Below are 26341 nucleotides of genomic sequence, written 5' to 3'. Positions count from 1 at the left end.
GACAGGCGTCCGGTCCCCCGGGAGCCGGGCCGGAGCTCGCACGCCGGCAGGAGTCATGACCACGGACCGCTGACGCCCCGCCCCGCCCCGTCCCGGCAAACCGACCCGCCCTGGGGTGTTCTGGAGCTGCCCAAGGCCACAGGGAGCCGGCAGGGGGCCCAGCCGGCCTGGGGCAGGCTCCCTCTGGTGTGGCCCCCTGTCCCCGGGGCCCCGCACCTGCCGACAGGGGCAGCTGGGTGTAGATGGAGTTCATGAAGACCCCGCCGCTGGCCTGGATGCGGATGGTCTGCGAGGGGAGGTGGGGCCACGGTCAGCGTGGGGAGCGGCCACGGGGCTCGGGGGAGGGCGTTGGAGGCTGCTCCCCGCGCCCCTGGCCCCCTGGCCCCCGGGCCCCACCTCCCCTCCCCCAGGCGTCGAGGTGGGACCCTCACCGTGTCCCCGCCGTTCAAGCTCAGCGTCACGGTTTTGAGGCAGTTCTCGTTGTCGGTCAGGCCGCACTTCCGCAGCTCGGCCAGCACCACGAAGCCGCTGTCCGCACATTTCTAGGGCCAGCGGGGCGGGGCTGAGCGTGCGGGCGCGGCGGGGGCCTGTGCCCGGGGCGCCCCCGCAGGGCCCAGGCTCTCGGGCCTCTGTACCTCCGGTCGCCCCCAGGAGCTTATCTCCGGGTCGGGGAGCCCCCCCCCCCGTGCCCTGTGAGTGTGAGCCCGGGGGCTTCCCCGTTGGGGCGGGGCCCGGGGGGGGCTGTGGGGGCTTTGCCCCCGGTCCCACGGCCACCACGGACCCTTCCCCGGTCAGGGGCCGCGGGCCCGGCCGCACCTTCGACAGGAGGTAGCCGCAGTCCCCATGCATGTCGTAGAGCCTCTCGTCGTAGGTGGAGATGTGGGAGCCGCCCGTGACGGAGCAGGTGCCCGGGCACGGCAGGTCCTGGCACTGCCACAGCCCCCCGGAGCAGGTGCTGGGGGCCACGAGCAGAGCGCCAGTGAGAGGGGTGAGGGCCCGGTGGCCGGGCCCAGGCACCACGCCCCCGGTGGGACGGGGCGGGGAGGGGCTCCTACCAGGAGCTGCAGCTGGAGGTGAAGGAGGCCCCCGGGGCGTAGGTGCGGCCGCCGTGGGTGCAGGGGCAGCTGTGCAGCGGCAGGCAGCCGGTGTTCGTGACGTCGTCCAGCACGGTGCCTGCAGGCGGGTGAGCGGGTCAGTGGCGCCCGGGTGGGGTGGGGGCCCAGCGTCCGGGTGGGGGCTGCCCCCAAGGGCTGGGGCACCTGCCTGGGGGGCAGAAGCAGCCGTCCATGCAGTGGTCCTCGCACAGCTGGGAGCGCTGGGGGTTGGAGCAGGTGTCGGCGCAGGGTGAGCCGCACTCCTGGTGCTGCATGTTGAGGGGGCACGTCCGGGCTGCGGGGGGCGGAGGGGAGCACGCTTGGCCCCCGGGAAGGCACTCGGGTGGCCGGGTGCGCAGAAAGGCCGCCCCCACTCCCACCTTCCGTGTGCCAGCAAGGGTGCCCAAAAGCCACCGCCGGGCCTCGGAGCCCTCGGTCTCAGAAGCCGTGGCTCTGCTCGTTCCGGCCCCCGGCTGTCTCCTGGGCTCCGGTGAGGGTGCCCTGGGCCCCTCCGCCCCTCAGCTCTCCCGCCCGCCCACCCTCTCTCTCTGTGGGCCCCGAGGGGCTCTGCCTGCCCTGTATCCACCACAGACGCCAGGTGTGCCTCTGGCGTCCACCCCTCCTCAGGGTGGGCGCCGGGCCCAGGCTGCTCAGGGGCAGCCCCTGACCCAGGCCCGGCGACGCGCACTCACGGCAGAGGTCGGGGCCCCTCCAGCTCTGCGGCCGGCCCCCGGCGTGGGCGCACTGGCGGGAGTACTCGGTGAGGGTGGCGCACAGGCAGCCGGGGCAGCTGCACAGGTCCTGGGCGCAGGCCACCGCATAGGCCTCGGGGTCCACCAGCCGGTTGCAGGCGGCAAAGCCCGGGCCCCGCAGGGTGCGGCTGCAGACGTCGTCCTGGGGAGCACAGGGGCCGAGTGGGAACCCCACCCCGCAGCCTTCGCCCCCTCTTCCCTGGTGGCTCCTCCCGTCTAGCCTGCCGCCTGCCCACCCACCCACCCACCCCACCCCCCTCCCCGCCCACTGGTCCTGCTTCTGCTCAGTCGCGGAACCTGCTGGCCCTGGGGCAGAGCTCTGCTGGGCTCTGGAGAGAGACCCACACGAGGTCCCGGCCCCGCCCAGTGCTGCGGGACTCACGTGGGGCCCCCCAGAAGGGTGCAGGCCTTGCCCCTGGTGGTGCCCAGCCCCCCTTGAGCAGAACACCCTCCTTCCCCAGCCACGCCCTGGCCAGCGGTGTCCCGATTTAATGCTCGGGGTTCCAGCTGGTTTGGGGGGTCCCAGAGCTTCCGGGCCTCTTCCGAAGCCGGGGTTCTCCAGGCACACCGGAAGGGCTCCCAGCCAGCCGCACACTTAGCAGGATGGTGGGGGTGTGTTTGCACACGCACAGGGGCCCGCTCACTCAGATGAGTAGGGGTGCAGGTGGCACGGAAGGTGCACCCCGAGAGTGTAGGTGCAGCCCTCGGTTGCCCCCAGTCCAGGAGACCCTTCCCCACCTGGACCCCCGGTCCCTCCCCCCAGAGGCCAGAGCCTGTCCTCCAGCCGTGCCCACGCCGGGGGGAGGCAGGGGCTGCGGCAAGGTGGGGGGCTGGGGGGCTGGGGGGGTGGGAGGGCCCCGTCCCCGAGAGGTGCCCACCTCCACGGTGCAGTTGTTGGCGGGGGACGGCTGGGGGTCCTCACACTGCTCCGTGGGCCCGTCCAGCTTCTGCAGGTTCCCGAACTGAAGCGGGGTGAGCCTGGTGTCTGCGGAGAGGGGGTGCTCCGTGGGTGGGGGCTCCCCCGGGGCGTCTGCCGGCGCCCAGGCCCCACACCGACCAGGCCCAGGCCCCGCCCCCGGCGGCGCTCACTGTGGCTGTAGAGCTCTCTGACGGCGCGGAGCCCGTTGAAGTCCCCGCAGAGGCCACAGGTCTGGTTGGCGTACTTGGAGTCCAGCTCCAGCTGCGGGGGAGGGGGCAGCTCCAGCCTCTGTAGGCCTGCCAGGGCCCCCCAATGACCCCCAGTCCACCTGCTGGGGCCCCAGCACCCAGGGCCAGGGGGGGCCGGGGGCTGGCCTCTCACCAGGGCGCTGTCCTCTCCATTCCACATGAAGGTCAGCACCAGCCTGACGGTGACCTTGACGTAGCTGCTGCTCTGCTCCACCAGGAGGCCGGCCCGGCTGTAGGGCAGCTCTTCCCTGCAGCACAAAGCTCTGGTCCTCGCTGGGCCCTGGCTCAGGGCTGGCCCCAGTGCCCTCCCGGGGTTCTGGCCCCCGAGCCCGCCCACGCCTGTCAGGCTCACCGCTGCCCGTCGACCAGGATGGAGCCGTTGGAGAACTCCAGCACCAGCCCCTGGGCCTTGAGGACCACGTGGGTGATGGCGGGCCTGGAGCCGGCCGGGCCGTGGCGGCGGAGCTGCACGTTGAAGTCCTCGTAGGCGGCCCCGCAGTGCGCGGAGAAGACGTAGTTGCAGCGGCCGGGGAAGCGGAAGACGTCGCCGTCGAAGGTCTTGTAGTGGAAGTCGCCCCAGGTGCTGCAGACCCGCCCGTTGTGGGCCGGGTCCAGGGCTGCGGGGAGAGCGAGGTGGGGCCTCACGGGGCGCCGCCACCCGCACCCAGCCCCCGCGGGAGGGGCCCGAGACCGCGCCCGAGGCCACCCAGCTGCCCCTCACTGTCCCAGCTTTACCCCAGATCGTTGACCCCCGGGGCCAGCAGCCCCCCCACCCCATCAGCAGAGGGCGGCGTCCACTCACGGCTTATGGTGGGGAAGCCGGCGACGTTGACAGGCGGGAGGAAGATCAGGGACTGGGCTGCAGAGGGAGCGCAGGTCACGGCAGGGACGCCGTCGGGCAGGCACGCCCTGCCTGGGACCTCGCCTTCCTCACGGCCACCCGGGAGTGGTAGGAGCCTCCCGCCAACCCTCCCCCCACCCCAGGGAGCCCAGGACAAACGGGTGCCCCCTGCTGGAGCCTCCCCATCTGCCTGAGACACGCTCCTGCCATGTGCTTTTCTGTGTGTGCCTGGCCCTGAGTGTGTGCACACGTGTGTGCACACATGTGTGAATATGTGTGCACGTGTGCACACGGACCATGCAGATACACGTACACACGAGTGTGTGTGAGCATGTAGGCGTGTGTGCACGTGGAGCATGTAGACATGTGCGCACGTGGTGCATGCATGTGTGAGTGTGTGGGTGCGTGTGGGCATGTGTGTGCACTTGAGCATCTGCCATGCATCTTCCATTCCTTTCTTCTCGCTCAGCACCCCCCGCCGTCCCCTCCCCCGGGCAGGCGGGGCCCGGGAAGGGCCTCCGTGCCTCTCGGAGCTGATGTGGGGAAGGGTCTGTCCCCGCCGCCCGGGCCCTGCCGCCCGTGCCCCTCCACCCGCTCGGGCCGAGTACCCGTGTCCACCCTCTGACCGTTCTTGGCAGCCTCTGTGCCCGCCCAGCTCAGCTCCCGGCTGTCCTGCGTCTCTGCGGGGACAGGGGAGGAGGTCAGTGAGAGGCCAGGCAGGTCGCCCCTGCTGCCCGGCGGCCCGTCCGGGGACCCAGGGGCCGCTCTCCGAGGGCTGCAGGGAGGCAGCCGCGGGAGCGGGCTCTGGCCTCCAGGCAACCCAGAGGGAGAGAACAATGCAAGCCCCCCCCCGCCCCGAGTGGGAGTCTCTGGCAGGGACGGCACCTCTGCAGTGTCCTCGTGCTGACCGCCCCCCATCCCGCCTGCGAGAACTCGCTGTGGCCCCTCTCCCTCCTCTCGCAGGTGACAGGACAGCAGAGTGGAACCGGGAAGAGGCGTTGGCCCCGCTGACCCCGGCCACCTCGGGGAGAGGGCTCAGCCCCACCCCCACCCCTCGGGGGCGGACAAAGACGGGCTTTGTTGGGGCGAAGGGCACACTCGGCTGGGGAGGCTGCCGGGCGTGACTTAGCAAAACCCACGGCCAGGGCAGCTCCCGGTGGGCGGGAGCCACCGGGCCTGGCGGCGGGGGGCCCGGAGCCCCAGGGCTGGGGTGGCTGGGGTGGCCTGTGTCCGCCACCTCCGGGCAGGGCCTCCCCGGCCATCCTGACCCGGGCTGAGCCCCGGTGACCTCTCGCTGCCTTGGTGGACAGGCCTGAGGCCCCAGGCCTCTCACGGCCAGGCTGGTGTGTGTGTGTGGGGGTCCCTTTACATGGCCCAGGACCCCTTCCCCAAACCTGCGAGGGGTCTCTCACTCATGCCTGCGTTTCATGGGGGGGTGGGGCAGGGTGGGGCCCCGAGTCCCCGTGGCAGCCATCGCAGCGACGGCTGCTTCCCGTCCGGCTCTCCCGGCCAGACCACGGACACCTGACACCCTCGGCACTGGCCCCGCATCCACCTGCCCTCACCCGGGGGCCCAGCCGCACCCTCCGCCCGTCTGTCCACCTGACCCCTGACCCGCCGCCCCTCTTGCCTGTCCCGGCCCCGTCAAGAGAACCCCAGTCACACGGCGCACCCTCCTCTGGGTGTGCCCACCTCCTGGGTGTTCCAGGAGGACCGGCTCCACGCAGGGCCCTCCTTGGGTGCGGGGGGGTGCCCGGTGAGCCGGGGCCCCCATCCCTCACCGGAGAAATGCCCCCCAGCGACCCCCATCACTGCACATCCCTGGGCATGAAGGCCGCCCACTCAGGGCCCACCGCACCCAGCCCTGACGGAGGCTGCAGCCCACGGGGACCCCACCCACCACCGTGCACCCGCCCCCACCTCGCCTCGAGGGATCTGCCCCCGAGAAGAAGGAAGCGAGGGAAGGGTAAGACGGGGCTCACCGCAGGCCCCCCTCAGGGGCAGGGCCCGGGGCTGGCAGACCCCCAGGAGCCTGGAGGAGCTGCCCCGAGTGGGATCACAGCTGCGAGAACCGGCACCCCGGACGGAACAGCAGGCCGGACGCGCACCGCTGTGCACCGGTGCGTCCCAGCACCCCTACCCCCCCGAGGAGGTGCTGTGGGAAAGGCCCCCTCTGGCTCACCTAAGAAAGGGGGCCGAGGGCAGGGGCTCGGGGAGACAACCGCCCCCCTTCACCACCCCCCTGTCACCCGCCCAGACCCTCAGCTCAGGGGGAGGCGCTGTGGGGGCAGCCTGTGGGAGCTGGTGCAGCCGGGGACAGGTGTCGCCCAGGCAGCCCCTGAGGCCGCATCTTCCTCGCTGACTGTGAGTATTAGGGCTCCTGCTGCTCCCGAGGAGCTCGGGGCCAGGGGGCCTTGGGGTGGGGGGGCAACAGACAGACAGACAGACAGACAGGCAGACAGGGGCGGCTGAGGAAGGCTGAGCAGCAGGTGCGGTGTCGGGGGACGGAGGTGGCTCCCGGCTGCTGGGCCGCCTGCTCACCCCGCGGCAGCCCCGTGTCCGGGAGGGACCTCCGTTCCCCGAGGGCAGAATGGAGGGGCACCGTCGGGCAGGGCCGGTGCTTGCGGCTGCCCCTGCCCACTCTGATGGGGGCCTCACGGGCCGCGGGGAGACCCCCAGACTCGGCCTGCTCACCAGCACTCGCCCCGCCCAATCCTAGAGGCCAAGACCCTCTGGGCGTCTTCCCCGGGGCACCCAGCGTCTCCGGGACACACGGGGTGCGGTCCTGCCTGTGGTTCTCAGCAGGCGAAGCCCCGGGCTGGGACCCCGGGTGAGGGTGCCACCTTACCTGCCTTCTGCACCAGGAGCAGGGCCAGCAGGGCCCACGCCAGTGCCCGGCACCCGCCTGGGGGGCCCATCCTGGCGACTGGTGGGCGGGTGGTGAAGAGGGAGTGGGGCAAGGTGCTCGCTCCCCTGGGGGCTCCGGGGCTTATATAGCGGCCAGGCTTGGCCCTGAGCCCGGCTCCTGGCCACGGGGGCACTGTCCCGTCCGCCTCGCCAGCCACGTGTGTTTGCTCTCGGGGATGGGCCGAACAGGAAGGCGGTGCGGAGGAGGAAGGGTTTCGGCTCGGCCCCGGAGCCCAGGACTCCCGCCCCCAGCAGCTTCCGAGAACCGGCGGGGAGAGGGGGTGCCTGTCCACCCGCAGCCACACCGGGGCAGTGGCACTGGCAGCCCTTCCCGCCGGCAAAGCTCCTGCAGGCAGCCCACCCAGGAGGGTCCGCATGCAGCAGCCCGCCCCCCACTCGGTGGGGGAGGGCAGTCGGCAGCGGCCTCACACTCAGCCCCAGGTCCAGCCCCCCCACCCCCAGAGCCTGGCGGAGGCTGAGGAAGTCTGAGGGGGTCTGAGGGGAGCAGGCCTGGGCCCACCACCAGTCCCAGGGTGGGGAGGGGCTTCGAGGCCGAGAGCTCACTGCGCGCTTGGCCAGGCAAGGGCCCTGGGCTCTGCCGCCCAGCTGGGGGGTGTGGCCGGTCAGACGTGGAGGGCGGGGTACCCGGTCGACGCCGCTTCTGGGGGTCCTAGGAGGAGGCTCGTGCCTCGGAACCCCACACGCCGTCCAGTGCCCCTTGTAGGTCTCTGGGCTCCTGTGTGTTCCCAAGCTCGAGTTCAAGGGGAAATACATGGGGCCTTGAGAGCAGACATCCTGGTCCTGCCGCTCAGAACTGGCTGGTACCTGTCCCCCGCTGCCCTGGTCCAGGCAGGGCGGGGGCTCCCAGCCGGAGTCCCAGGTGACCCCCCCTCGCTCCCGAGGTCAGGGTCCCTGGACCCGCCTGGGGTCCGGGGGCCCCAGCAGGTCTGATGGGGTCTGATGGGGGATCTCCCTGCCGGGACCTGCTCCAAGTCGGAGCCACGGCAGCCCTGCTTCCCAGCTGGCCAGTCGGGTTTCGGGGTCACGTGGTAACGACCACCCCGGCCTTCTCGCTCTGGCTGTTGTCACAGGGTTGTCACGCACACCCCGCAACTCGCCTCGTCCCTCGGAAGGGACCGGGTGGGAAGCACAGGGTCCCCCCCACCCCGCCGTGAGCAGCCCCTCGGGCGGGCGGTGGGCGGTTTCTGGGTGGGTCTGTGTGATGGACAGAAGGGGGCACCTGGGACCCCCACCCCGATTTGGTGTTTGTGTCACCGAGGCCAGAGTTGTCGCCGTGTGGTTGCTGGGCCTGCTTGGGTCGATGGCCCTGCCTGCACACCTGGGCCCTGGGCCCCCTGGGAGGCCTGGGACCCCTCCCTGCAGCCCAGGACCCAGGGACCCTGCTGCTCCGGCCACCCCGGCCCCATCGCTGCTGTCCTTCCCCGGGTGGCAGGCTCAGGGCGGGGGGCCTGGGGTCTCCAAAGCTCTGTCACACCCAGCCCCGCTGTCCCCCCCACGCGGGCAGAAGGGCACGACGTGAGGGCCCTCTGAGGGAGGGCTGGGCAGTCCTTGCGGGACAGGGCTGGAGGCTGCGCCCAGGCCCCGGCCGACCCTGTCCTTCCCCCGCCAAACAGCCGGTGCTCAGTGATGCCCAGTCCCTGGGGTGGGGGTCAGCGTGGTGGTGCACAGCGCCCGGACCCCCAGGGGGCTGTGGGGTATGAACCGGCTGAGGCCTGGGGAGGGGCTCGCGGTCAGCCTGCCGCCGGGCTCCCACCTCCTGCCCTGCCGGCCCCGCGCCCTCTGTCGTGCCCCCGGGGACGGGCGCGTGGCCCTGCCACCACCAGTGGCCAGCACGGGGCGGAGGGGGGGCGGGGGGACCCGCCAGCCCGATTCGGGCAGCCCGGTCTGGGTCCCCGGGGGCACGGCACCGCTCCGCCTCCCCCGCCGCGGCGGGCTGGTGGGCTCCACGCGGGTGGGGGCCCTCAGCTCACACTTCCCCGGGCGCCTCACGGCACAGATGGCAGAGACGTGCCGGCCGCAGGGTCCCGGCTGTTGAGACATCCCGGATGCGCCCCGGCCCAGCCTGTTTGCTCAGCGAGTTTACCCCTTCACAGTTGAGGGAGCCCAGAACAGAGGCAGCAGGGGCCGGCTGCCGGGAGGGAGGGCCGGGGCCAGGGCCGCCGGCAACTCCGCAGCTCCGTGCAGTGCCAGGAAGCGCCCGTGTCGGGCACGCCCGCCCCTCCTCCAGCCCAGGGGCGGCCGCCACGGGGAGCCTCCCTGGGCCCCACAGAGTCCAGAGGTGACTGGACTGAAGACCCCCCACCGGCTCAGAGGCAGGCTTCCCCAGCCCACCCTCAGCCCCGGTGGACAAGGGCCTCTCAGCCGCCCCCCACTCCCACTTGCAGTGCGGACTTCAGGACGACGGGCCCTGGGTGCCGCCGGCCTCAGGCATTAATGAAGTGCGGGCTGCGCGCCCAGCTGTCCCGCGGGCACCATGGAGGGTCTGCAGGACCGGGCACAGCCCTGGGGGTCGCAGGTGTGGCTGGCTGCAGGGTAGCTCAGAGCCGTGCTGGGGGCGGGGCTTCACACACCTGCAGCCTCCGGCTCCTCAGGGGCCGCATGGACAGGGGGTGGCCCTGAGGGCCCGGCAGCCCTGGGCTCTGTGCCAAGGGCCACAGTCCCGGTGAGCTGAACGGCCCAGTGGTGTGACCAGTGGGCTCTAAGATAGACAAGTCCAGGGCTGGGTGGTCCAGGCGGGGAAATGCCCCAGCCCTGGGCCTTGGGGTGGCCCAGCCCGGCCCCTGCCCCGAACACACTCGGGGTGTTCCCAGCGAGACTCGGGGCACCAGCCTGGTCCAGAAGAGATGGGTGGAGGACACACTGGGCCATCGTGGCCCGCTCTGACGTTACTAAGCATCTCTGCCCTGTGCTGGGATGTGGGGTGCAGTGAGGGGGCTGTGGCAGCCCTGCTGGGCAGTGAGGTTGGGGGATGGGCAGGTCACGCTCCATCTGGGCCGCCTGGTCCCAGGGCTGCTCAGCAGTGAGACGGGCCCTGCCCAGGGCTGCAGACCTTCTCCCAAGAGGCCCTCCACCCCTCGTGACGACTGTGACCCCACGCCTACGGTCTCTGATTGCCTGGCCTTCCCACAGATCCCTTCCCCGGCCCGTCCCCCTCTAGGGGGGTCGGGGGCAAGAATTTGCAAAGGGGACGAAGTGCAGAGAGCAGTTTTCACGGACTGTCCCAGCGGAGGGAGGGGCTGGGTGTGGAGGCATGCACCAGCCCCGGGTGGAGCCTCGGAGCTCCGACTGGGCAGCCGGGGTGGTCCAGCGGCGGGGCGTTCCCCCTCCCAGGGCTGCCTCCCAGGTCTGGCGCGGCCTGCTCCCTCCGGAGCCTGCGCGCCCTCAGGGCGCTTCCAGGAATGTCCTAGCCTGGAGCACAGAAGCTCCTAAAACACTGAGGGTCAGTCGAGCTCGATGGGGGCCAGCGGCCCTGGGAAAGGGGGCCTGAGAAAGGGGCTTCTGTCCTGTTCCTCTCCCTCCCTCCCTCCCTCCTAAGTCGTCCTTCCAGCACACTGTGATGAGCCCTGGGCACGGTTTCCCCAGGACTAGGAGAGCACAGGGCCCGCCCCTCCGGCTCGCAGCCCGCACAGCCTTTTCGGCAGCAGGAGGGGCCTTGAGGGGGCCTGGAGGGGCTGGCAGCCCTGTGGGCGAGGCGACCACTGAGCGGAGGGGAGGCAAGGGGGGGCGCCAGCAAAGTTCGGATCAGCTCCGCCAGGGAGGGGATAGGAGGGGCAGGGAACCCACTGTGGCCCCCTGGAGGATTTGAGAGCACCCCGACTGGCGACTGGCGGGGCCTGGGGCCTGGGGCCTGGGGGGCGATGGAGCTCGAGATGGGGGTGCTCTCTGTCAGGTGAGCGGAGGACTGGGGGTCTGCTCCGGATCTGGGGGGCGCTGAGCACTTAAAGCAGGGAAGCCACAGGGGAACGAGAGTCACCATTTTAACCCCCTTAAGTGTGCATCTGGTGGCATGAAGTCCGTTCGCCGTGCTGTTCGACCTTCACCACCGTCCACCTCTGGAGCGGTTTTATCTTCGCAAACGGAGGGCGCGCACGGAACACTCGCTCCCGCCCCTCCGCCAGCCCTGGCTCCCCGCCCCACGTCCCGTCTCCGTGGCTCCGCCTCCTCCAGGGACCTCCTGCCGGTGGGTCACGTGCGTCTGTCCGCCTGTGTCTGGCTCAGCCACTCAGCGCAGTGGCCTCAGGGCCCTTCCGCGCTGCAGTGGGGGTCGAGATTCCCTCCTTGTGGACGGGCCACGTACTGTGTGTCCAGCCTCCGCCCGTGGGCTCTCGGCTGCTCCCACCGTCTGCGTGCTGTGACTAATGCCGCCGTGAACACGGGGGCGCAAGTATCTGTTTGGGTCCCTGCTTCTGTCTACACCTGGGGGTGACTTGCTGGGCCGCGCCACGGTTCCGTGGGACTTTCTCAGGACTCACGGGACGACGCCCCCCCCGCCCCCCGCCGCCCCGGCACAGCAGCAGGGTCCCTGGGGGCCCTGAGACCCCGCCGGGCCCACACCCGCTGGTTTCACACCCCGCGGGGGCGACGCAGCGCCCCCCCCCCCCGTGGCCCTGACTGGCAATGGGCTCAGGGCGGCGGACGCTGAGAATCGCTCCGCGTGTCCGTTCGCTGTTGGCGCAGCTTCTTAGGGGCGACGTGTGTTCGCGCCCGTGGCCCGGTTCTGAGTGGGGCTGGTGGGGGGCTTTCGCTGCTGTTGCGAATATTAGTGTAAAGGTTGGCAAATGTTTTCTCCACTCCGTGGCCGCCTTCTAACGCTTCGATGACGGCCTTTGACGCAGGGAAGGTTTTCGTGTCGATACAACGAATCTCTTTTGCCTGTGCTTTGGGAGTCAGAACCAAGAAATCGTGGCCGAAGAAGAAACAGCTCACAGAGATGCCCCCCCACTTTCTTCTACGAGTTTTGCAATCTCAGCTCTTCCGTTCGGGTCTCGGATCTGTTCTGAACTGATTCTCCCATGCGGTGCAGGTCCGGCTTCGCCCCTTGGCCCCTGGATGTCCAGTTCCCGGCGCCGTTTGCGGAGGACGCCGCCCTGTCCTTGCGGGAGAAACTCCCAGAAACTCGGTTCTTCTTCCAGCGCAGCAAAGACTCGCAGACCAGCGGGTCTGGTAGCGGGCGAGCAGGGTTGCCTGGTGCTGTTTTCCCGGGGGAGGGCAGGCCGGCCGAGGTGGGTGGGGGACAACCGCGAGGTCCAGGGGGCGAGGGTGGGGCGTGGCAGCCGCTGGTCCTTTGTTCTGAGGACTCACGTGGTTGGCGGGTGGGGTGAAGGGGTTACGTGTTGATTGGCAGGTAGAGGCGGTGCCAGTTTTTGGGGGAGAGGAGTGGATGCTGGAAGGTGGTCGTGGGCTTCTTCCCTCGGGCACTGTGGGCCCTCTCCGGCCTGCCAGGCCTTGGGGCGAATACAGCTTCGGGCCTCTTCCCAGATACGGGGGACGGTACCCGGAATTCCAGGGGCTCCCTCCCCCCGCCCCCAGGCTGGCGCGGTGTTTCCTGGGATGCCGGACAGCTGGCGGTGTGAGCCGGCCGGGCCCAGGGCTGCCGAGTGGGTGGGTGAGACCCGCGCCCCTCCCCCTCCCTGCCTGGGTGTGCTACTCGCCCCACCCAGCGCCCTCCCACTGCGTGGTCTCCGCCCGGTCGAGCACGGCTGACCGTCCGCCCACCCGCGCCAGGGCTCACTTCTGCTCCACCTGGACCGCCCCACGGCCCACGCGTCCGGCCTCCGGCTCACACCACAGGGTTTTGATTAATGCGGCTTTGAACTAGGTTTTGACGTCAGCTAGCTTGAGTCTTCCAACTTCATTCCTTTCTTTAAAATATATTTTATTGATCATGCTGTTACAGTTGTTCCATTCCCCGCCCCTTTGTGCCCCTCCGCCCTGCACCCTCCCTCCCACCCCATCCCCCGGCCAGTTCACGGCCCTGGGTCGCACACAGTTCTTCGGCTTCTCCATTTCCTACACTATTCTTCGCCTCCCCCTGTCTATTCTGTACCTACCATCTATGCTTCTTAGTCCCTGTGCCTTTCCCCCCCATTCCCCCCTCTCTCCTCCCCGCTGGTAACCCTCCATGTGGTCTCTATTTCTGTGGTTCTGTTCCTGTTCCAGTTGTTTGCTTAGTTTGTTTTGGTTTTGCTTTAGGTGTGGTTGTTAGTAATTGTGAGTTTGCTGACCTTTGATTATACATGGTTTTTTTTTTTAATCTTTTCTTAGATAAATCCCTTTAACATTTCATACAATAAGGGCTTGGTGATGATGAACTCCTTGAACTTGACTTATCTGGGAAGCACTCTATCTGCCCTCCCATTCTACATGATTGCTTTCCTGGGCAGAGTCATCTTGGATGTAGATCCTTGCCTTTCATGACTTGGAATAGTTCTTTCCAGCCCCTTCTTGTCTGCAAGGTCTCTTTGGAGAAATCAGCTGACAGTCTGATGGGAACCCCTTTGTAGGTAACTGTCTGCTTTTCTCGTGCTGCTTTTAAGATTCTCTCCTTATCTTTACTCTTGGGTAATGTAATTATGATGTGCCTTGGTGTGTTCCTCCTTGAGTCCAACCTCTGTGGGACTCTCTGAGCTTCCTGGACTTCCTGGAAGTCTGTTTCCTTTGCCAGACTGCGGAAGTTCTCCTCCATTATTTGTTCAAATAAGTTTTCAATTTCTTGCTCTTCCTCTTCTCCTTCTGGTACCCCTGTAATTCTGATGTTGGAACATTTAAGGTTGTCCCATAGGTTCAGAAGCCTCTCCTCTTATTTTTTTATTGTTTCTTCACTCTGTTCTGGTTGAATGTTTCTTTCTTCCTCCTGCTCCAAACCATTGATTTGAGTCCCAGTTTCCTTCCCGTCACTGTTGGTTCCTGGTATGGTTTCCTTTATTTCACGTAGCACAGCCTTCATTTTTCCTCTAATTTGTGACCATGCTCAGCCATTTCTGTGAGCATCCTGGTTACCAGTGTTTTGAACTGTGCATCTGATAGGTTGGCTATCTCTTCATCGCTTGGTTGTATTTTTTCTGGAACTTTGATCTTTTCTTTCACCTGTTACGTACTAAGGGGTGGAGCCTTAGGTATTCGCCAGGGTGGGGCTACTCATGTCACTGCGTTGTGATGCTGTCTGCAGGGGAGGGTCCGAGAGGGAACAGTGCCACTTGCTCCACTCTCAGCAGTTTTCAGTCACTTCCTCCGCTGCCCACAAGCAAACTGGGCCCTTCTGGTGCTGATTCCCGGGTAGGTGGGCTTGTGTGTGTTCTGGGACCCTGTGGGTCTCCCCAGCACACTCTCCTGTGAGCCTGGGAGTTTCTCCCACTGTCACAACCCGCAGATTTTTACAGTCAGAGGTTTTGAGGCTTTATTTCCCAGGGCTGGAACCTGGGTTGCGTGGTCTGTCTCACTCCCCAGTTGATCCTCCTGGTTTATCTGCACGCAAATGTGGGGCTTCCCAGTGTGCCAGCTGCCTCCTCACCCACCCCCGTCCTCCAGCCGCTGCCTTGCTGTGCGTCCTCTGTGCCCTGGCTGCCTGTCTCCGCCCCTCCTACCGTCTGGATGTATGTTTGTTCTTTAACTCCTTGGTGGCCGGACCTCCATACAGTTCGATTTTCTGTCAGTTCTGGTTGTTTTTGCTTTTAAATTTGTTGTTGTCCTTCCTTTGGTTGTGCGAGGAGGTGCAGTGTGTCTGCCTACACCTCCGTCTTGGCCGGAAGTCTCCAACTTTACTCATTTAGTCAAGAATATTTTGGTTGTTCAGGGTCCCTTGAAATTCTGTATGAATTTGAGGATGGATCTTTTTATTCCTACAAAAAAAATCCACCATGGGGATTTTGATAGGAATTACATTAACTCTGTAGATACCTTTGGATGGTGTTCTCCATTGCCTTATTTTGCCATGTATAATGTGCTTTTTGACCACATTTTTCAGGGATCAATAAGGATGCACTTTATTCATGTCATGTGGGCAATTCTGTATCTATATACGTGTTTTTAATTTTTTTTAAATTTCTTGTAACTTGTGTCTGTTCTTGTCTTTTGTAACTATTTGTTACATGACATTTCTTGTACCATGATATGTTCAATATAAATGCTAGAATTCCTTCATAATACAAACTACAAGTATCAAAATATAAATACATAAATAATTGAATTTAAAAATTAAGACAATTTTCCCCCCTAAACGTTTGGGCCAAAAACGTGGGTGTGCAGTATTCACAGCAAAATACAATGAGTCTTCAAACCCATGAATATGGGATGTATTTCTACTTATGTGTGTTATTCTCTAATTTCTTTTAGCGATGTTTTGTTGTTCTCAGTGTACAGGATTTTTTTGCCTCTTTGTTTAAATTTATTCCTCATATTGCGTTATTTTGTATGCTACTGTATATGCAATTGTTTTCGTATTTTCCTTTTTACATTGTTCATTGCTGGCATATAGCGAGTTGATGAATTCACTTATTGGCTCAGCCTCGCTCTGTCCAGGCTGCTGTATCAAAACCCCACGGCCCCGGTAGCTTATAAAGAACAGAAATTTATGTCTCACGGTTCTGGGGGCTGCGAATCCAAGGTCGGGGGCCGGCGTGGTCTGGGCCCCGGGGGAAGGCGCTCTCCTGGGCCGCAGGGGTGGGGGGCTCACTCAGCAGCCTCTGCAGTGAGGCACCTCCCCACTCACGGCTGCGGCACCTCCCCAAGACACCCCCCCCCATACTGTTGCCTTTGGGGCAGGACTTTGACACGTGGGTTTAGGGGAAACACATTTGGCCCACAGCAAGCCTGAGTGGGTGGGGTTTTTGGGTGGAGCTTTTAAAGATTTCTACGTACACGACCCTGTTGTCTGTGACTAGGTTTGCTTCTTCGCTTCCAACCCGGGTGCCTTTCCCCTGCCTCCTGCCCCACGGCTCCGGCTGGACCGTCCAGGGCTGCGCTGAGCGGCCGCGGTGGGAGCGGCGTGTCCTCGGCTCCTCCCTCCTCTCGGACGGACAGCGTCCATCATCGGCCGCTGACCTGGTGTTCCATGTGGGTGTTTCTTGCGCGGCGTTTATTGTGTTGAGGTGGCCCAGTTCCGTCCCTGGTTTGTTGAGCGTCATTTGTTAAACCATGAAAGGGTGTTGGATTTCGGCAGGCTCTTCTTCGGCCTGAGTTAAGAAAAGGAGGGCTCCCATTCTCCCCTTTAACCTAGAGATCAGCTGCGTCTGTCCGTCGGGCTGTCCCTGTGTTGCAGCAGTGACACCCGCCCGGCCAGGGGAGCGGCCAGGTGAGCGGCCCCCTGACCGAACGGGCGTGCGGGCGTCCTGCCGCGGGCTTCGGCGTCAGTCTCCCCGGGGCTGCCGGTCCCTCGTTTCCTGCGTGTCTTCCCCTCCCTGGCTCCGGGCCTGGCGCCGCAGGGGAGGCCTCGTGCTCCTTCCAGCTCCCTTGCAGCTTTGTGGGGAGTGCAGGAAGCGTCTGTCCTGGCTCCTCCTCTTTGATGGGGTGGCAGAGGTCGCCCACGGAGCCCCTCCCCCTGGGCTTTGGTTTGTTGGCAGGGTCTCGGGTCCTGATTCAGTCGCATTCCTAGTCGCAGGCCTCTGCCTCTGGTCTGCTTCCTCACGCGTCAGTTTTGTTGGATGTTGCATGGTGCGTGTTTTACGACCGTGTCCCTGCCTTCTGGGTTATCGAGTTTGTCTGAAGTATTCTTTTATAACAATAGCTTTTTATGTAATCAGTAGTAATGTCCCTACTGAATTTTCCTTTCAGGGGACAAATGAATGTCCCTTTCATGTCCGATTTTAGAAACTTGAGTCTTCTTTTTTGTTGAGTCAGCGTGGTTAAAGGTTTATCAAGTTTGTGGATCTGTCAAGTAACCAACCTTTGGTTTCTGTGGTCTTCTCAACTGTTTTCTAGCCTCCGTTTTATTTCCCTCTGCTCTAACCTGATTATTCCCTTCCCTTCCGCTCTAGGTTCACCTGTCTCTCCTTTGCCAGGTCTGTAAGGTGTACGGTCAGGCTTCTGATTTGAGGGCTTTGTCCTTCTTAATGTAGGTGCTGACAGTCACACGTTTTCGTCTTAGCACTTCCTTCGGTGAATTTCACAAGTTTGGGCATGTCGGTTTTTAAGTTCATCTCTAAGTATTTCCTAACTTCCTCTTTGAATTGTTGCCTTCTTAAAAGTGTGCTGTTTAATTTCTGCACGTCTGTGCATTTTACGGTTTTACTCCTAGTATTGATTTGTAGCTTCATTCCTTTGTGGTTGGAAAATAATACTTTGTATGATTTTAATCTTTTTTTAAAGATTTTATTTATGTATTTTTAGAGTGGGAAGGGAGGGAGAAAGAGAGAGAGAGAGAAACATCCATGTACGGTTGCTGGGTGCCGTGGTCTGCAACCCAGGCCTGTGCCCTGACTGGGAATCGAACCTGCGATGCTTTGGTTTGCAGCCCGCGCTCCATCCACTGACCTATGCCAGCCAGGGCTGATTTTAATCTTTTAAAACTTACTGAAACTTGCTTCGAAGCATAACAGACAGTTCCTCGTGAAGAATGTCCCGCGTGTCCTTGAGGAAAATGTGCAGCCGCTGTGACCAGGCACAGCGCTCTGTGCGCATGTGTTGGCTGTAACTGGTGTCCACACTGCTCCCGTCCTCTGCTTCCCTGCTGGTCTTCTGTCTGGCCGCTCCATTCATGACCGAAAGTGTGGTGTCAAAACCCCAGCTTTCACCTCAGAACAATTTCTCTCTCACCTTAGTTCTGCCAGGGTCTTCTTCAGATATTTGGGGGCTGTGCTGTCTGATGCGTTGATGTTTAAAATTATTATGTTTCCCTGTTCAGTTGACTCCCTATCAATAAATCACGTCCTTCTTTGTTTCTTGTAACCTTTTTAAATTTAAAGTTTACTTTGTCTGGTATTAATGTGGCCACCTCCACTCTCTTTGGGTTACTTTTTTTTTTTGTAGAAATGTCTTTTTCCATCATTTTACTTTCCATCATTTTCCATGATTTTTACTGTGTCTTTAGTTCTAAAGCGAGTCTCTTGTAGAAAGCATATAGTTGGATTTTTTTTTAAATCAATTCTGCCAATCTCCACCTTTTCAATGGAGAGTTTAAATCCATGTATATTTAAAGTTATTGATAAGGATGGGCTTCTGCCATTTTTCTGCGTGGTTCTGTATGTTACCTGACATTTTTGTTCTTGATTTATTCCAAAACTGCTGTCTTTTGCATTTAATTGAGTTCTTGTGGTAACACATTTTTATTTTCTTTCCCCTTCTGTATGTGTTTATTTTATAGATTTGTTTGTGGTTCTTATGGGGTTGCACATAACACCCTGAAGTTACAATAGTCTAATATGAACTGACACCAGCGTGACTTCAGTTGCATAAAACTCGAACCCTGTGCAGCCCTGCTTCTTCCTTATGTCACTGCAACAAATTACATAATTAGTCCTGAGTTCCCCATGAAAGATTTATAATTATTTTTATGCACTTTTAAGTCATGGAGAACACACAAAGTAGAGTTACAGCCCCAGACGACAAGGATAGTGGCGTTTACATTCACTCACATGCTCAGCTTTGCTGGAACTTTGTTTCTTCGTGCAGCTTGAATCGACTGCCTTCGTCCTTTAGTTTCAGCCTGAAGGACTGTTCCTTCTTTAGCGCTGCTTGTAGCGTAGATCTGGCCGTCGTGAACGCCCTCGGCTTCCGTAGACGTGGAAATGTATTCATTTCTCTCTCACTTTTGAAGGAAAGCCTTGCCAGGATCAGCTGTCTCTGCCCACGGCATGTTCTTTCCGTACCTCAAACGCGGCGCTCACCGCCCCTCTGGACCCCAAGGGTTCTCACGATGGACGGGCTGAGGGCCTCCCGAGAACGTCGTGTGAGTGACGAGTGGCTTCCTTCTCGGTGCTTCTAAGATTTTCTCTTTTTCTTTCAACAGTGTGGCTGCAATGTACGCCAGGAGGGGTCTCTTGGAGCGTATCCTGCTTGGAGACTGCTGAGCTTCTTGGAAGTTTTCTCTTCAGCGTTAGTTCTTCAAACAACGTTTCTGTCCCTCTCTCCTCCCTGCTGGGATGTTCTCCACGCACGTGTCGGCCTGCTGGGGGGGCCCCACCCGTTTTCCTCCAGTCTGTTCACTTCTCTTTACTCTTCTTTCTCTCCTGAAACGTGATGGTTTCAATTGTCCTGTCTTCGCCTCGGTGAAACCTCTCTTCTGCTTGCTCAGGTCTGTGGTCGAACCCCTGTAGTGAACGTTTCATTTCAGCTGTGGGTACTTTTCAGCTCTGGAAGTTCTGCTTGTCTTTGTTAACCTCTTTCTGTGAGTGTCTCGTCTGCACACGCACGCTCCCCATGGTTCCCTTTGGGTCTCCGCCCCTGTTCTGCTCGCCGCTTGGGGCTCTGTTAAGACAGTTGCTCTGAAGTCTTTGTCTCGTCAGACCGATGCCCGCACTTCCTCAGGGGTGATTTTTGTAACTTTATTTTACTCCTTTGAATGGGCCGTACTTTTTTGTTTCTTTGTATGTCTTGTGATTTTGTTGTTGTTGTTGTTGAACATGGAGAGTTCACTATTATAATACAGTAATTCTGGAAATCAGGTTATTTTCCTCTTCCAATGTTTGCCTGCCTGCCTTCCTTCCCCCCTTCCTTCCCCCCTTCCTTCCCCCCCTTCCTTCCCCCCTTCCTTCCCCCCCCTTCCTTCCCTCCTTCCTTCCCCCTTCCTTCCTTCCTTCCCCCCTTCCTTCCCCCCTTTCCCTCCCTCCTTCCTTCCTCCCCCCCTCCCTCCCTCCCTCCCTCCCTCCCTTGTTGTTGCTGTTATTGTCAAAGGCTGTATTGATCCGTGTGTTCTAAGACGTTTCCAATTTTTACTGAGACTGTTCCTTGTCGTGTGTGGTCAGTGGGCCGGGAGCTTCCCCAGGCCCTGCAGCCGGGCCCTGCCGAGGCGGCCCCACGGCACGTGGCTGGCGGACCTGCTCGGAGCCTGGAGGTCGGCCCGAGGCGGTTCGGTGTGCGTGTGGCTCCCTGAACGCCCGTGCCCACGTGGCCGCTGTGGAGTGTTCTAACCGCCCACAGGTCTGGCAGCTCCGGGCACCCGATGGCCCGTGGCGTGCCGCCGCCTGCCGCCTCTTGCCCCAGGAGCCCGAGGGTCTGCGGTCACTTAGGAGCTTTCATGAGCAGTGCCTGCAGCCTCTGCCGCCTGAATTCCAAGTAAAGCCGCGGCGAGGGGAGCGCCTTGCGTCAGTCCTCCAGCGATCTGCCGGGCCGTTAGGACCAGAGGCCCACGGGGAGGTGCAGATACGGTGCCTCCTCCTGCGGCTCTGGGCGGCAGGCGGCGGGCGGGGGCTGGCCCGGCAGTCCCAGCCCGGAGCACCCCCCGCCCCCCGCCAGCCCCCGCGCGGGGCGGGGCGGCGCTCGGGCGAGCAGACCTTTGAGAGGCCACAGGGCGCTCCTACCACGTGCAGGACGGCTTTCCCTCGCCCGGACGTGCGCGCGGTCGCCGCGAACCTCCGCCGGCGTCTGCCTGCGGCTCTGAGGACACTGGTGCGGGCGGCTGCGCGCTCTGCTCTCTCTAAACGTTCCTGGCGCAACGAGGGCTCAGAGCTTCCCGGTCCGCCGCGTCGCTCGTGGACTTACATTTCTAAAAGGGTTTATTCTGAAAAACAGAATCTCACGAGGCCGTGCTGACGTACAGGAATAGGGAAGAATGACTCAGGGGGAGCCCTTCCTACAGCAGGACGCCAGCCACGGGGAGCGGAGGTGACCGCAAACCCCCGGTGGGCCCTAGCGCCCCTGGGGACAGGCTGACGAGTGGTGGGACACCCACGGGGTCCCCGGGCATCGCCCCCAGCTAACCCTCAGTGCAGGTGGAGAGCCAGGGGAGGGCCGAGGGCCGGCTCCTGGGCCAGTCCTAGGCCTGGAGACAGGAGCACGGTCAGGACAGGACAACGGGGGACGGTGGTCGACGGCCACCTGTCGCTCTTGGCTGAGCGGCCTGCGCCCTGCCCTGCGCCTAGGAGGCACGCACCCCCCTGTTGAGGGGTGAAGGGGCTCAGAAGAAGCAGGCGGATGCGGAGAGGGCGGGAGGAGGTGTGCGCGCATGCACCTGAGCAAACAGGGAAGGAGAGGGCCAAGGAGGCCGGTGCGGGGGACCTGGTGAGGGGCGGGCGCCGGCCCTCCGTGCTGTTTCTGCAACTGGTCCTCCCGCCCGGGGTCTCGCGGACGAGCCGTGCTGGCTGGGGTCTGAGCGACGAGAAGGAGTCCCAATGCGCCGGCCCCCGCGGGACCTGGGTGAGGGCACAGGAAGGGAACGGGAGGGGCGTGGGGAAGGGGGAGGTGGGGGGGTCGAGCAAGGAGAGAGGAAGCTTGGGGGTGGGGGCAGGGAGGGCTGGGGACGGGCACCCAACCACCTCCGGGGCAGAGCCAGACTGAGTGGTCAGCAGGTGAGTGTGAGGTGGCAGTCGCTGGGCAGGGGCCAGAGGCGCCTCCCCTCCCCATTTCTGCTCTGCCCCCTCCCCTCCGTCTCCACCTCGCCCAGCCCTGGAGAAGCGGCACCCCAGAGAAGGACGGGTTTGCAGAGCCCCTTGGGGGCCCCCCTGTGAAGAGCAGAGCCAGGTCGGTGGGGACAGGCCTGGCCCAGGGAAGCCCAGAGTGGCCCCTGCATGGGCAGGGCGGGTGTGGGTGGAGGAGGAGGTCAGGGGGGCCCCCGGGCCCTCGTTTGCTCAGGATTAGGGTGGCACAGGGCAGAGCAAACAGGAGCGAGGCCGCTGTGCCCTGGGGCCAGGGACGGAGATTAACCAAGTGTCAGCGGGCAAACAGGCCCGCCCTTCCCTCCAGGAACCCCGGTGTGGACTCAGCACCCACAGACCTGGCAGAGGGGCCCAGACACGGACCTTGTAGCCCCGGGCCACCCCCTCCGCCCAGGTGCTGACAGAGGCGCCTGGCACCGGGGCCGGGCTCACACCCTGGCCTGCCTGCTTCCTGGCCCGTCCCGCCAGCCCCAGGGCCCCGACAATGACCAGGGTCTGGGGCAGGGAGGCTGCGGGACACCGTGCCGTCCTGGGCCACCTGGACCCGGCCGGGCCCCCAGTCGGGGAAGAAAAGCGGCTGGGCACAGCCCCCCTGCAGGGCCCGTCCCTCAGGAGGGACGCAGGCCCAGGGGTGATCTCCGGCACCCCAGCTTCACCCTGTTGCGTTTGGGCTGCGGGGAGGCCGGCTGGGGTTCCCTCACACCAGATGCCCTGTTCCCGTCCCGTCAGGGCCCCGGCTGCGGATGCGGCCCGCACTCCGTGCGCGTGTGGGGGGCAAACGAGGAGGGGGCACGGGACCCGACACCCCAGGGCTGGGGCCGGGAACCACAGCTCGGTTGCAGGGTGGCCCCGGGCCTGCAGTTGCTGAGCTCGAACTCTGAGCGGCCACCCTGCTCCGGAGGGGCGGCCTCTGGTGTGGGGCCGGCGGCCAGGGAGTGCCCGAGGGGCACACCCAGGGAGTGGACTTTGCGGGTAGGGGCGGGCCCCCCAGGCCCCTCAGGGTCTGCTTGCTCCGGAGCAGGGCCTCTGCCCATCGAGCTGCCCGGCCCTCCATCCCAGGCCTCCGGCCGGACCGTGAGCGACGCATCCCACGTGCCAGCCAGCGACAAGCGAGTGCTGCCCCCGTTTCTTCAGAAACAGAGTGGGCTCTGCAGAGACTCGGTTTCCCGGTGGCCCTGGGGGAGGCGCGGGCACCGCCCCTCTGAGGAGAGGTGGGCCCGGTGGACCCTCACGTGGTGCGCGAGCCCACGTTCTCGCCACGGGGGGCTCCGGGCCTGGAGCCGGACCCGCTCCCACGTGCCCCGGGGACGGCTGTCCCTACCCCGGGCCGCACCCCAGGGTGGAACCCCACCCCCAGTTTCTGCTGAGACCCGCCACAGCAGGGAGGACCCCAGGTGGGGGCGGGGGGCGGGAAGGGGCCTGAATCCGGAGCCTGGGCCGAAGCCCCCCGCCCTGAGCTGGAGTCTGGGACTCATGAGTCTGAGCCCGGGGGACCGGAGGCCCCGGCCAGCGCTTGCTCCCGGGGACCGTCTCCCAGGGCCCAGCTGCCACAGGTCTCCTGGCTCCGTGCACAGCTGGGGGGCTCCCGGGCTGCCCCCCCTCCCCGGTGGGCTGGGTCCCCTTGCTTAGACAGGGCCCTTCAAGGTAGGCCGTACCCACTGACAAGCCGGGCCCCCGGGTGCCCCACCCACTCCTTCGAGGCATGGCGGGGGAGGGGCCGTGTTGCTCCTGGAGGGGCAGGGTGGCCCTGCGTCTGGCATGCGGGGTGGGGGTGGGGGTTCGGGCAGACCCCTCGGGGCCTGTGGCTTGGCCACCCACTCTCTGCTCAGGGCACCGAGTTCCCTGCAGCCAGCGGGCTGCTCCCCGTGGACGATGGGTGGGCGCTGAGCCTCCCTGGGCCCTCCTGCCAGCCCCCGAGGCCCAGGTTGGGGGCCCTGAGCCCCGGGCTGCCCCCCACGGCCTAACGGTCCTTTGTCCGCCTGGCCGGGCGGTTCTGACTGGCCGCTCTGGGCACACTCCAGTCCCGGCTGTGCCCTTCGGAGCTTCCGTCCTCGGGACGTCGTCCTCCGGGACGGGGACCCACGGGCTGCGTAACAGCGACACGTTGTGTCTGGTTGTCACTCCGTTCTGTGAAGAAACAGAAGCCCGGGGCAGCCCTCCAGGAGGTGCGCGGGGGGGCGGGGGGGCCCGGGATGGGGGAGGCCCCCCCGTCAGCGACGGCTTGGCGTCCAGTTCTCCCGCCCCAGGCCCCGGGTCGGCCGGCGTCCAGAGCCGGGCAAGGCCCACGCTCCGCTCACCCTCCTGAGACGGGCGCCCCGGTCGAGAGCGGGGACCCCCTGTGGCCCCGACCCTGGCGTCTGGCCCCACCCACCTGCCTGCCCTCTGCACTTCCGTCTGGCGGTCCAGTGGCCGCGGGACCCCGTGCCAAGCCCCCCCCAGCCCCGTCTCCTTCCCCTGTGGCGGGGTCCCGTCCCCTCACGGACCCCACAGCGGGGCCATCGCACCTGCCACCGTCACATCTGACACCCCCCCGACCGCCCCCCGCCCCGCTGGCATCATCGTCCTGCTGCTGCCCGGGGGCCGGAAGGCGAGGCTGAGCTCCCCGCACTCGGAGCCCAGGCCGGCGACCCCCACGGCCTGGCCCCTTCCACCCCTCTGGAGGCACCGAGGGTCCCGACCTCCCACCAGCCCTCGGGGGGGGCCTGCCGGGCCGCCCTCCTTCGACACTGAAGGCAGACCCCACCCTCCCCCGCCTCCCCCCCGTGCCCCTTTCCTGCTCACTCCCCAGGCAGCGATCTGTCCCCTCGGCTGGCGCGGGGACCGCCGGGCCCCGGTCCCACGGTCACTGCCCCCTCCCGCTCGCTGGCAGGGCGGCGCCCTGCATGTCCTTCCTCGTCACAGTTGACCGGGGATTTGAGGACACTGACGTTGGTGCCGGCTCCACGGCGCGTCTGCCAACTTCCTTCGGGGACCGCGCCCGGCCGCGCCATGGGGGCCGCGCTCACTCACAGCGCCGCGCCGCGCCCTCGGGGGCTCGGTCCTGCTCTGCGCACCCCCTCCGCCCCCTGCCCAGCGCGAGAGGCCACAGCGCTGGGTCCCGGGTGGCTGGGGCGCTGCCTCAGAGGGGGCTGCGTTCCGATGACGTGGCCGTCTGTCGGCGCCTGGGGCGTGGGGACCTGTTGATTTCGGGGCTGCGCTCGCTCCTGGGCTTGCCCCGGCCCCCCCCCCCCCGCCCCGGGCTTCATCTGCAGGGGGGCCTCTTCTCACGACGCCCCTCGTTTTCCCGCCCACGCGGAAGGCCATCCTGGCACTGAGGGGCGCGGCCAGCACCCGCCAGCTGCCCTCCTGCCTGCTCCCCAAGTCCCTCTTTGTCCCCCAGACCGTTCCTCCTGGGCCTCTGCTCCCAGGGCTCGGCCAGCCGCCCCGAGGTCACTGGGCTCCTTGCTCTGCCCGGGGCCCTGCTCTGACCTCAGGCCCCGCGGCCTCGCTCGGTGCATCGGCGCCGGGGTGGGGGCCCGCAGTTCCAGGTGCCGTGGGTGTGGGGGCGTGGTGGGGGCAAAGGTCAGGAGGTGGCTGCAACCCGTCCCGCCCACTGTGGTCATAGGCTTCTCGGGGACCCCCCGTGTGCGGTCCCAACCGGGGCTCCCCACGCCTGAGGGAGGGACAGCCCTTCACTGTGGGAGGAGGACAGCACCCAGAGCCACGAGCTTCTCAGCCAGGCCTCCAAAGGGTCCCCCAGGCCAGATTCCAGGGGGGCCGGGGGAAGTGGGCTCTTGGGACGCCCGGGCCAGCCCTGGTGCCCTGGGGCCCCTTCTGACCGTGAGCCCACACCCCAGGGGTGACAGGTTGCCCCGCCCCTCCTGGTGCCCCAGACGGAGTGAGGGCCCAGGCTTCGGCCTGGAGGAGCCGCCCCTGTGGGCAGAGCCCCGTGGGGGCCCCTTTGGGCCCCCCCGCCCCACTTCGCAGCCCTTTCCGGAAAGGAAAAGACGGCTTGCACAACCGGGCCAGGGGCCGCGAGGCCGGGCGGGCTATCTGGTTACTTCCTGCCTCGGCCTCGGTTCCAGGCAGGGGCTGTGTGCTCCGCGGGGGGTGGGGATTAGTCGCCCGTGGGTGGCGGTCACCCCGCCCAGGAGGAAGGGGCGGCTCGCTCCGACACCCGATGCCCTCCGGGGGGCAGGGACGTTGACCAGGGGGCCTCCCGGGGCTGCGGGGTCACGGGCACTGGGGCGGCGGCCCCCAGGGCTGAGGTCTGCGAGCGCCCCGCTGCTGGCCGGGTGTCCTGCCTCCTGCGGCCGCATCAGCCCCCCACGTTCCAGATGTTTCCGGGGCCCGAGGGGCTGCCTGGCCTCTCGCTGCCGACCTGCCAGCTCCCAGGCTGCTCTGGCTGGGCCGGCGTCACCGAATCCTCAGCCCCCGACCTGGTGACTGACCAGAGGGGTCAGGCTTGAGGTCAGCTCTGCCGTGTGCAGCCTGTCAGAGGGACGGCTGGGGACTGGGCCGGGACATGGCCCTTCCCGCTCAGGCCTGGACTCAAGGATGGGGTGGACAGGGGTGGAGGCCACCAGTGACCCCAGCCCCACCCAGGGGCCTCTCAGCCCTGAGGTTCAGGGCGTGGGCTGGCCTGGATGGATGGGCAGGGCCCCCAGGACCCCTGATGCAGCACCCCAAGCCCCAGGCCGAGCCAGACGTGCGTGGTGGGCCACGGTGCTGCCCCCTGAGGAGGCCACATCCTGGGGGTGGGAGGTCGGCCCTGTGGCCGCAGCCCCACCTCGCAGGCTGGGGCTGGGTCTCGCCACAGACGCACGCAGTGTGACTCTGGGGACAGAGCCCTGGGCGTCGAATTCCAGGGGCCGAGACTGGGACACGCCCCCAGACGCAGGGACGTGGGGCCAGCTCCCCGCCCCGGGCCGCTGACCTCCCTCCACCTGCCGTGCCCCGGCCTCAGTTTCCCTTTGCGAGACCGGGGAGTGCATGCCCTTGGGCATCGCCCTCCGCCCAGAGTGGGCTCCTGGTCCCTCAGCCCCTGCCCGGCGT

The 26341-nt window shown here is 65.1% G+C and overlaps 1 protein-coding gene across 1 annotated transcript in view; it reads right to left on the bottom strand.

The window, feature by feature from the left end:
• Positions 1 to 6796, bottom strand: part of MUC5B (mucin 5B, oligomeric mucus/gel-forming) — a 28552-nt gene extending 21756 nt beyond the window's left edge. Inside the window, 13 exon segments of the mRNA XM_045821023.1 lie at positions 217 to 286; positions 432 to 542; positions 817 to 955; positions 1056 to 1173; positions 1264 to 1389; positions 1787 to 1988; positions 2725 to 2831; positions 2936 to 3026; positions 3147 to 3261; positions 3366 to 3630; positions 3816 to 3872; positions 4481 to 4534; positions 6703 to 6796. Of these exon segments, the coding sequence (XP_045676979.1) occupies positions 217 to 286; positions 432 to 542; positions 817 to 955; positions 1056 to 1173; positions 1264 to 1389; positions 1787 to 1988; positions 2725 to 2831; positions 2936 to 3026; positions 3147 to 3261; positions 3366 to 3630; positions 3816 to 3872; positions 4481 to 4534; positions 6703 to 6772 (1525 nt within the window). The 5' untranslated portion in view covers positions 6773 to 6796.
• Between the last annotated feature and the right edge of the window lie 19545 nt (positions 6797 to 26341).

This window comes from Phyllostomus hastatus, unplaced genomic scaffold (assembly GCF_019186645.2).
Source record: "Phyllostomus hastatus isolate PE091 unplaced genomic scaffold, TTU_PhHast_1.1 phas_scaffold_443, whole genome shotgun sequence".
In the NCBI taxonomy this organism is placed as follows: Eukaryota; Metazoa; Chordata; class Mammalia; order Chiroptera; family Phyllostomidae; genus Phyllostomus; species Phyllostomus hastatus.
Note: the sequence above shows the minus strand (reverse complement) of the source record. Positions and strands in the feature narration are given on the sequence as shown.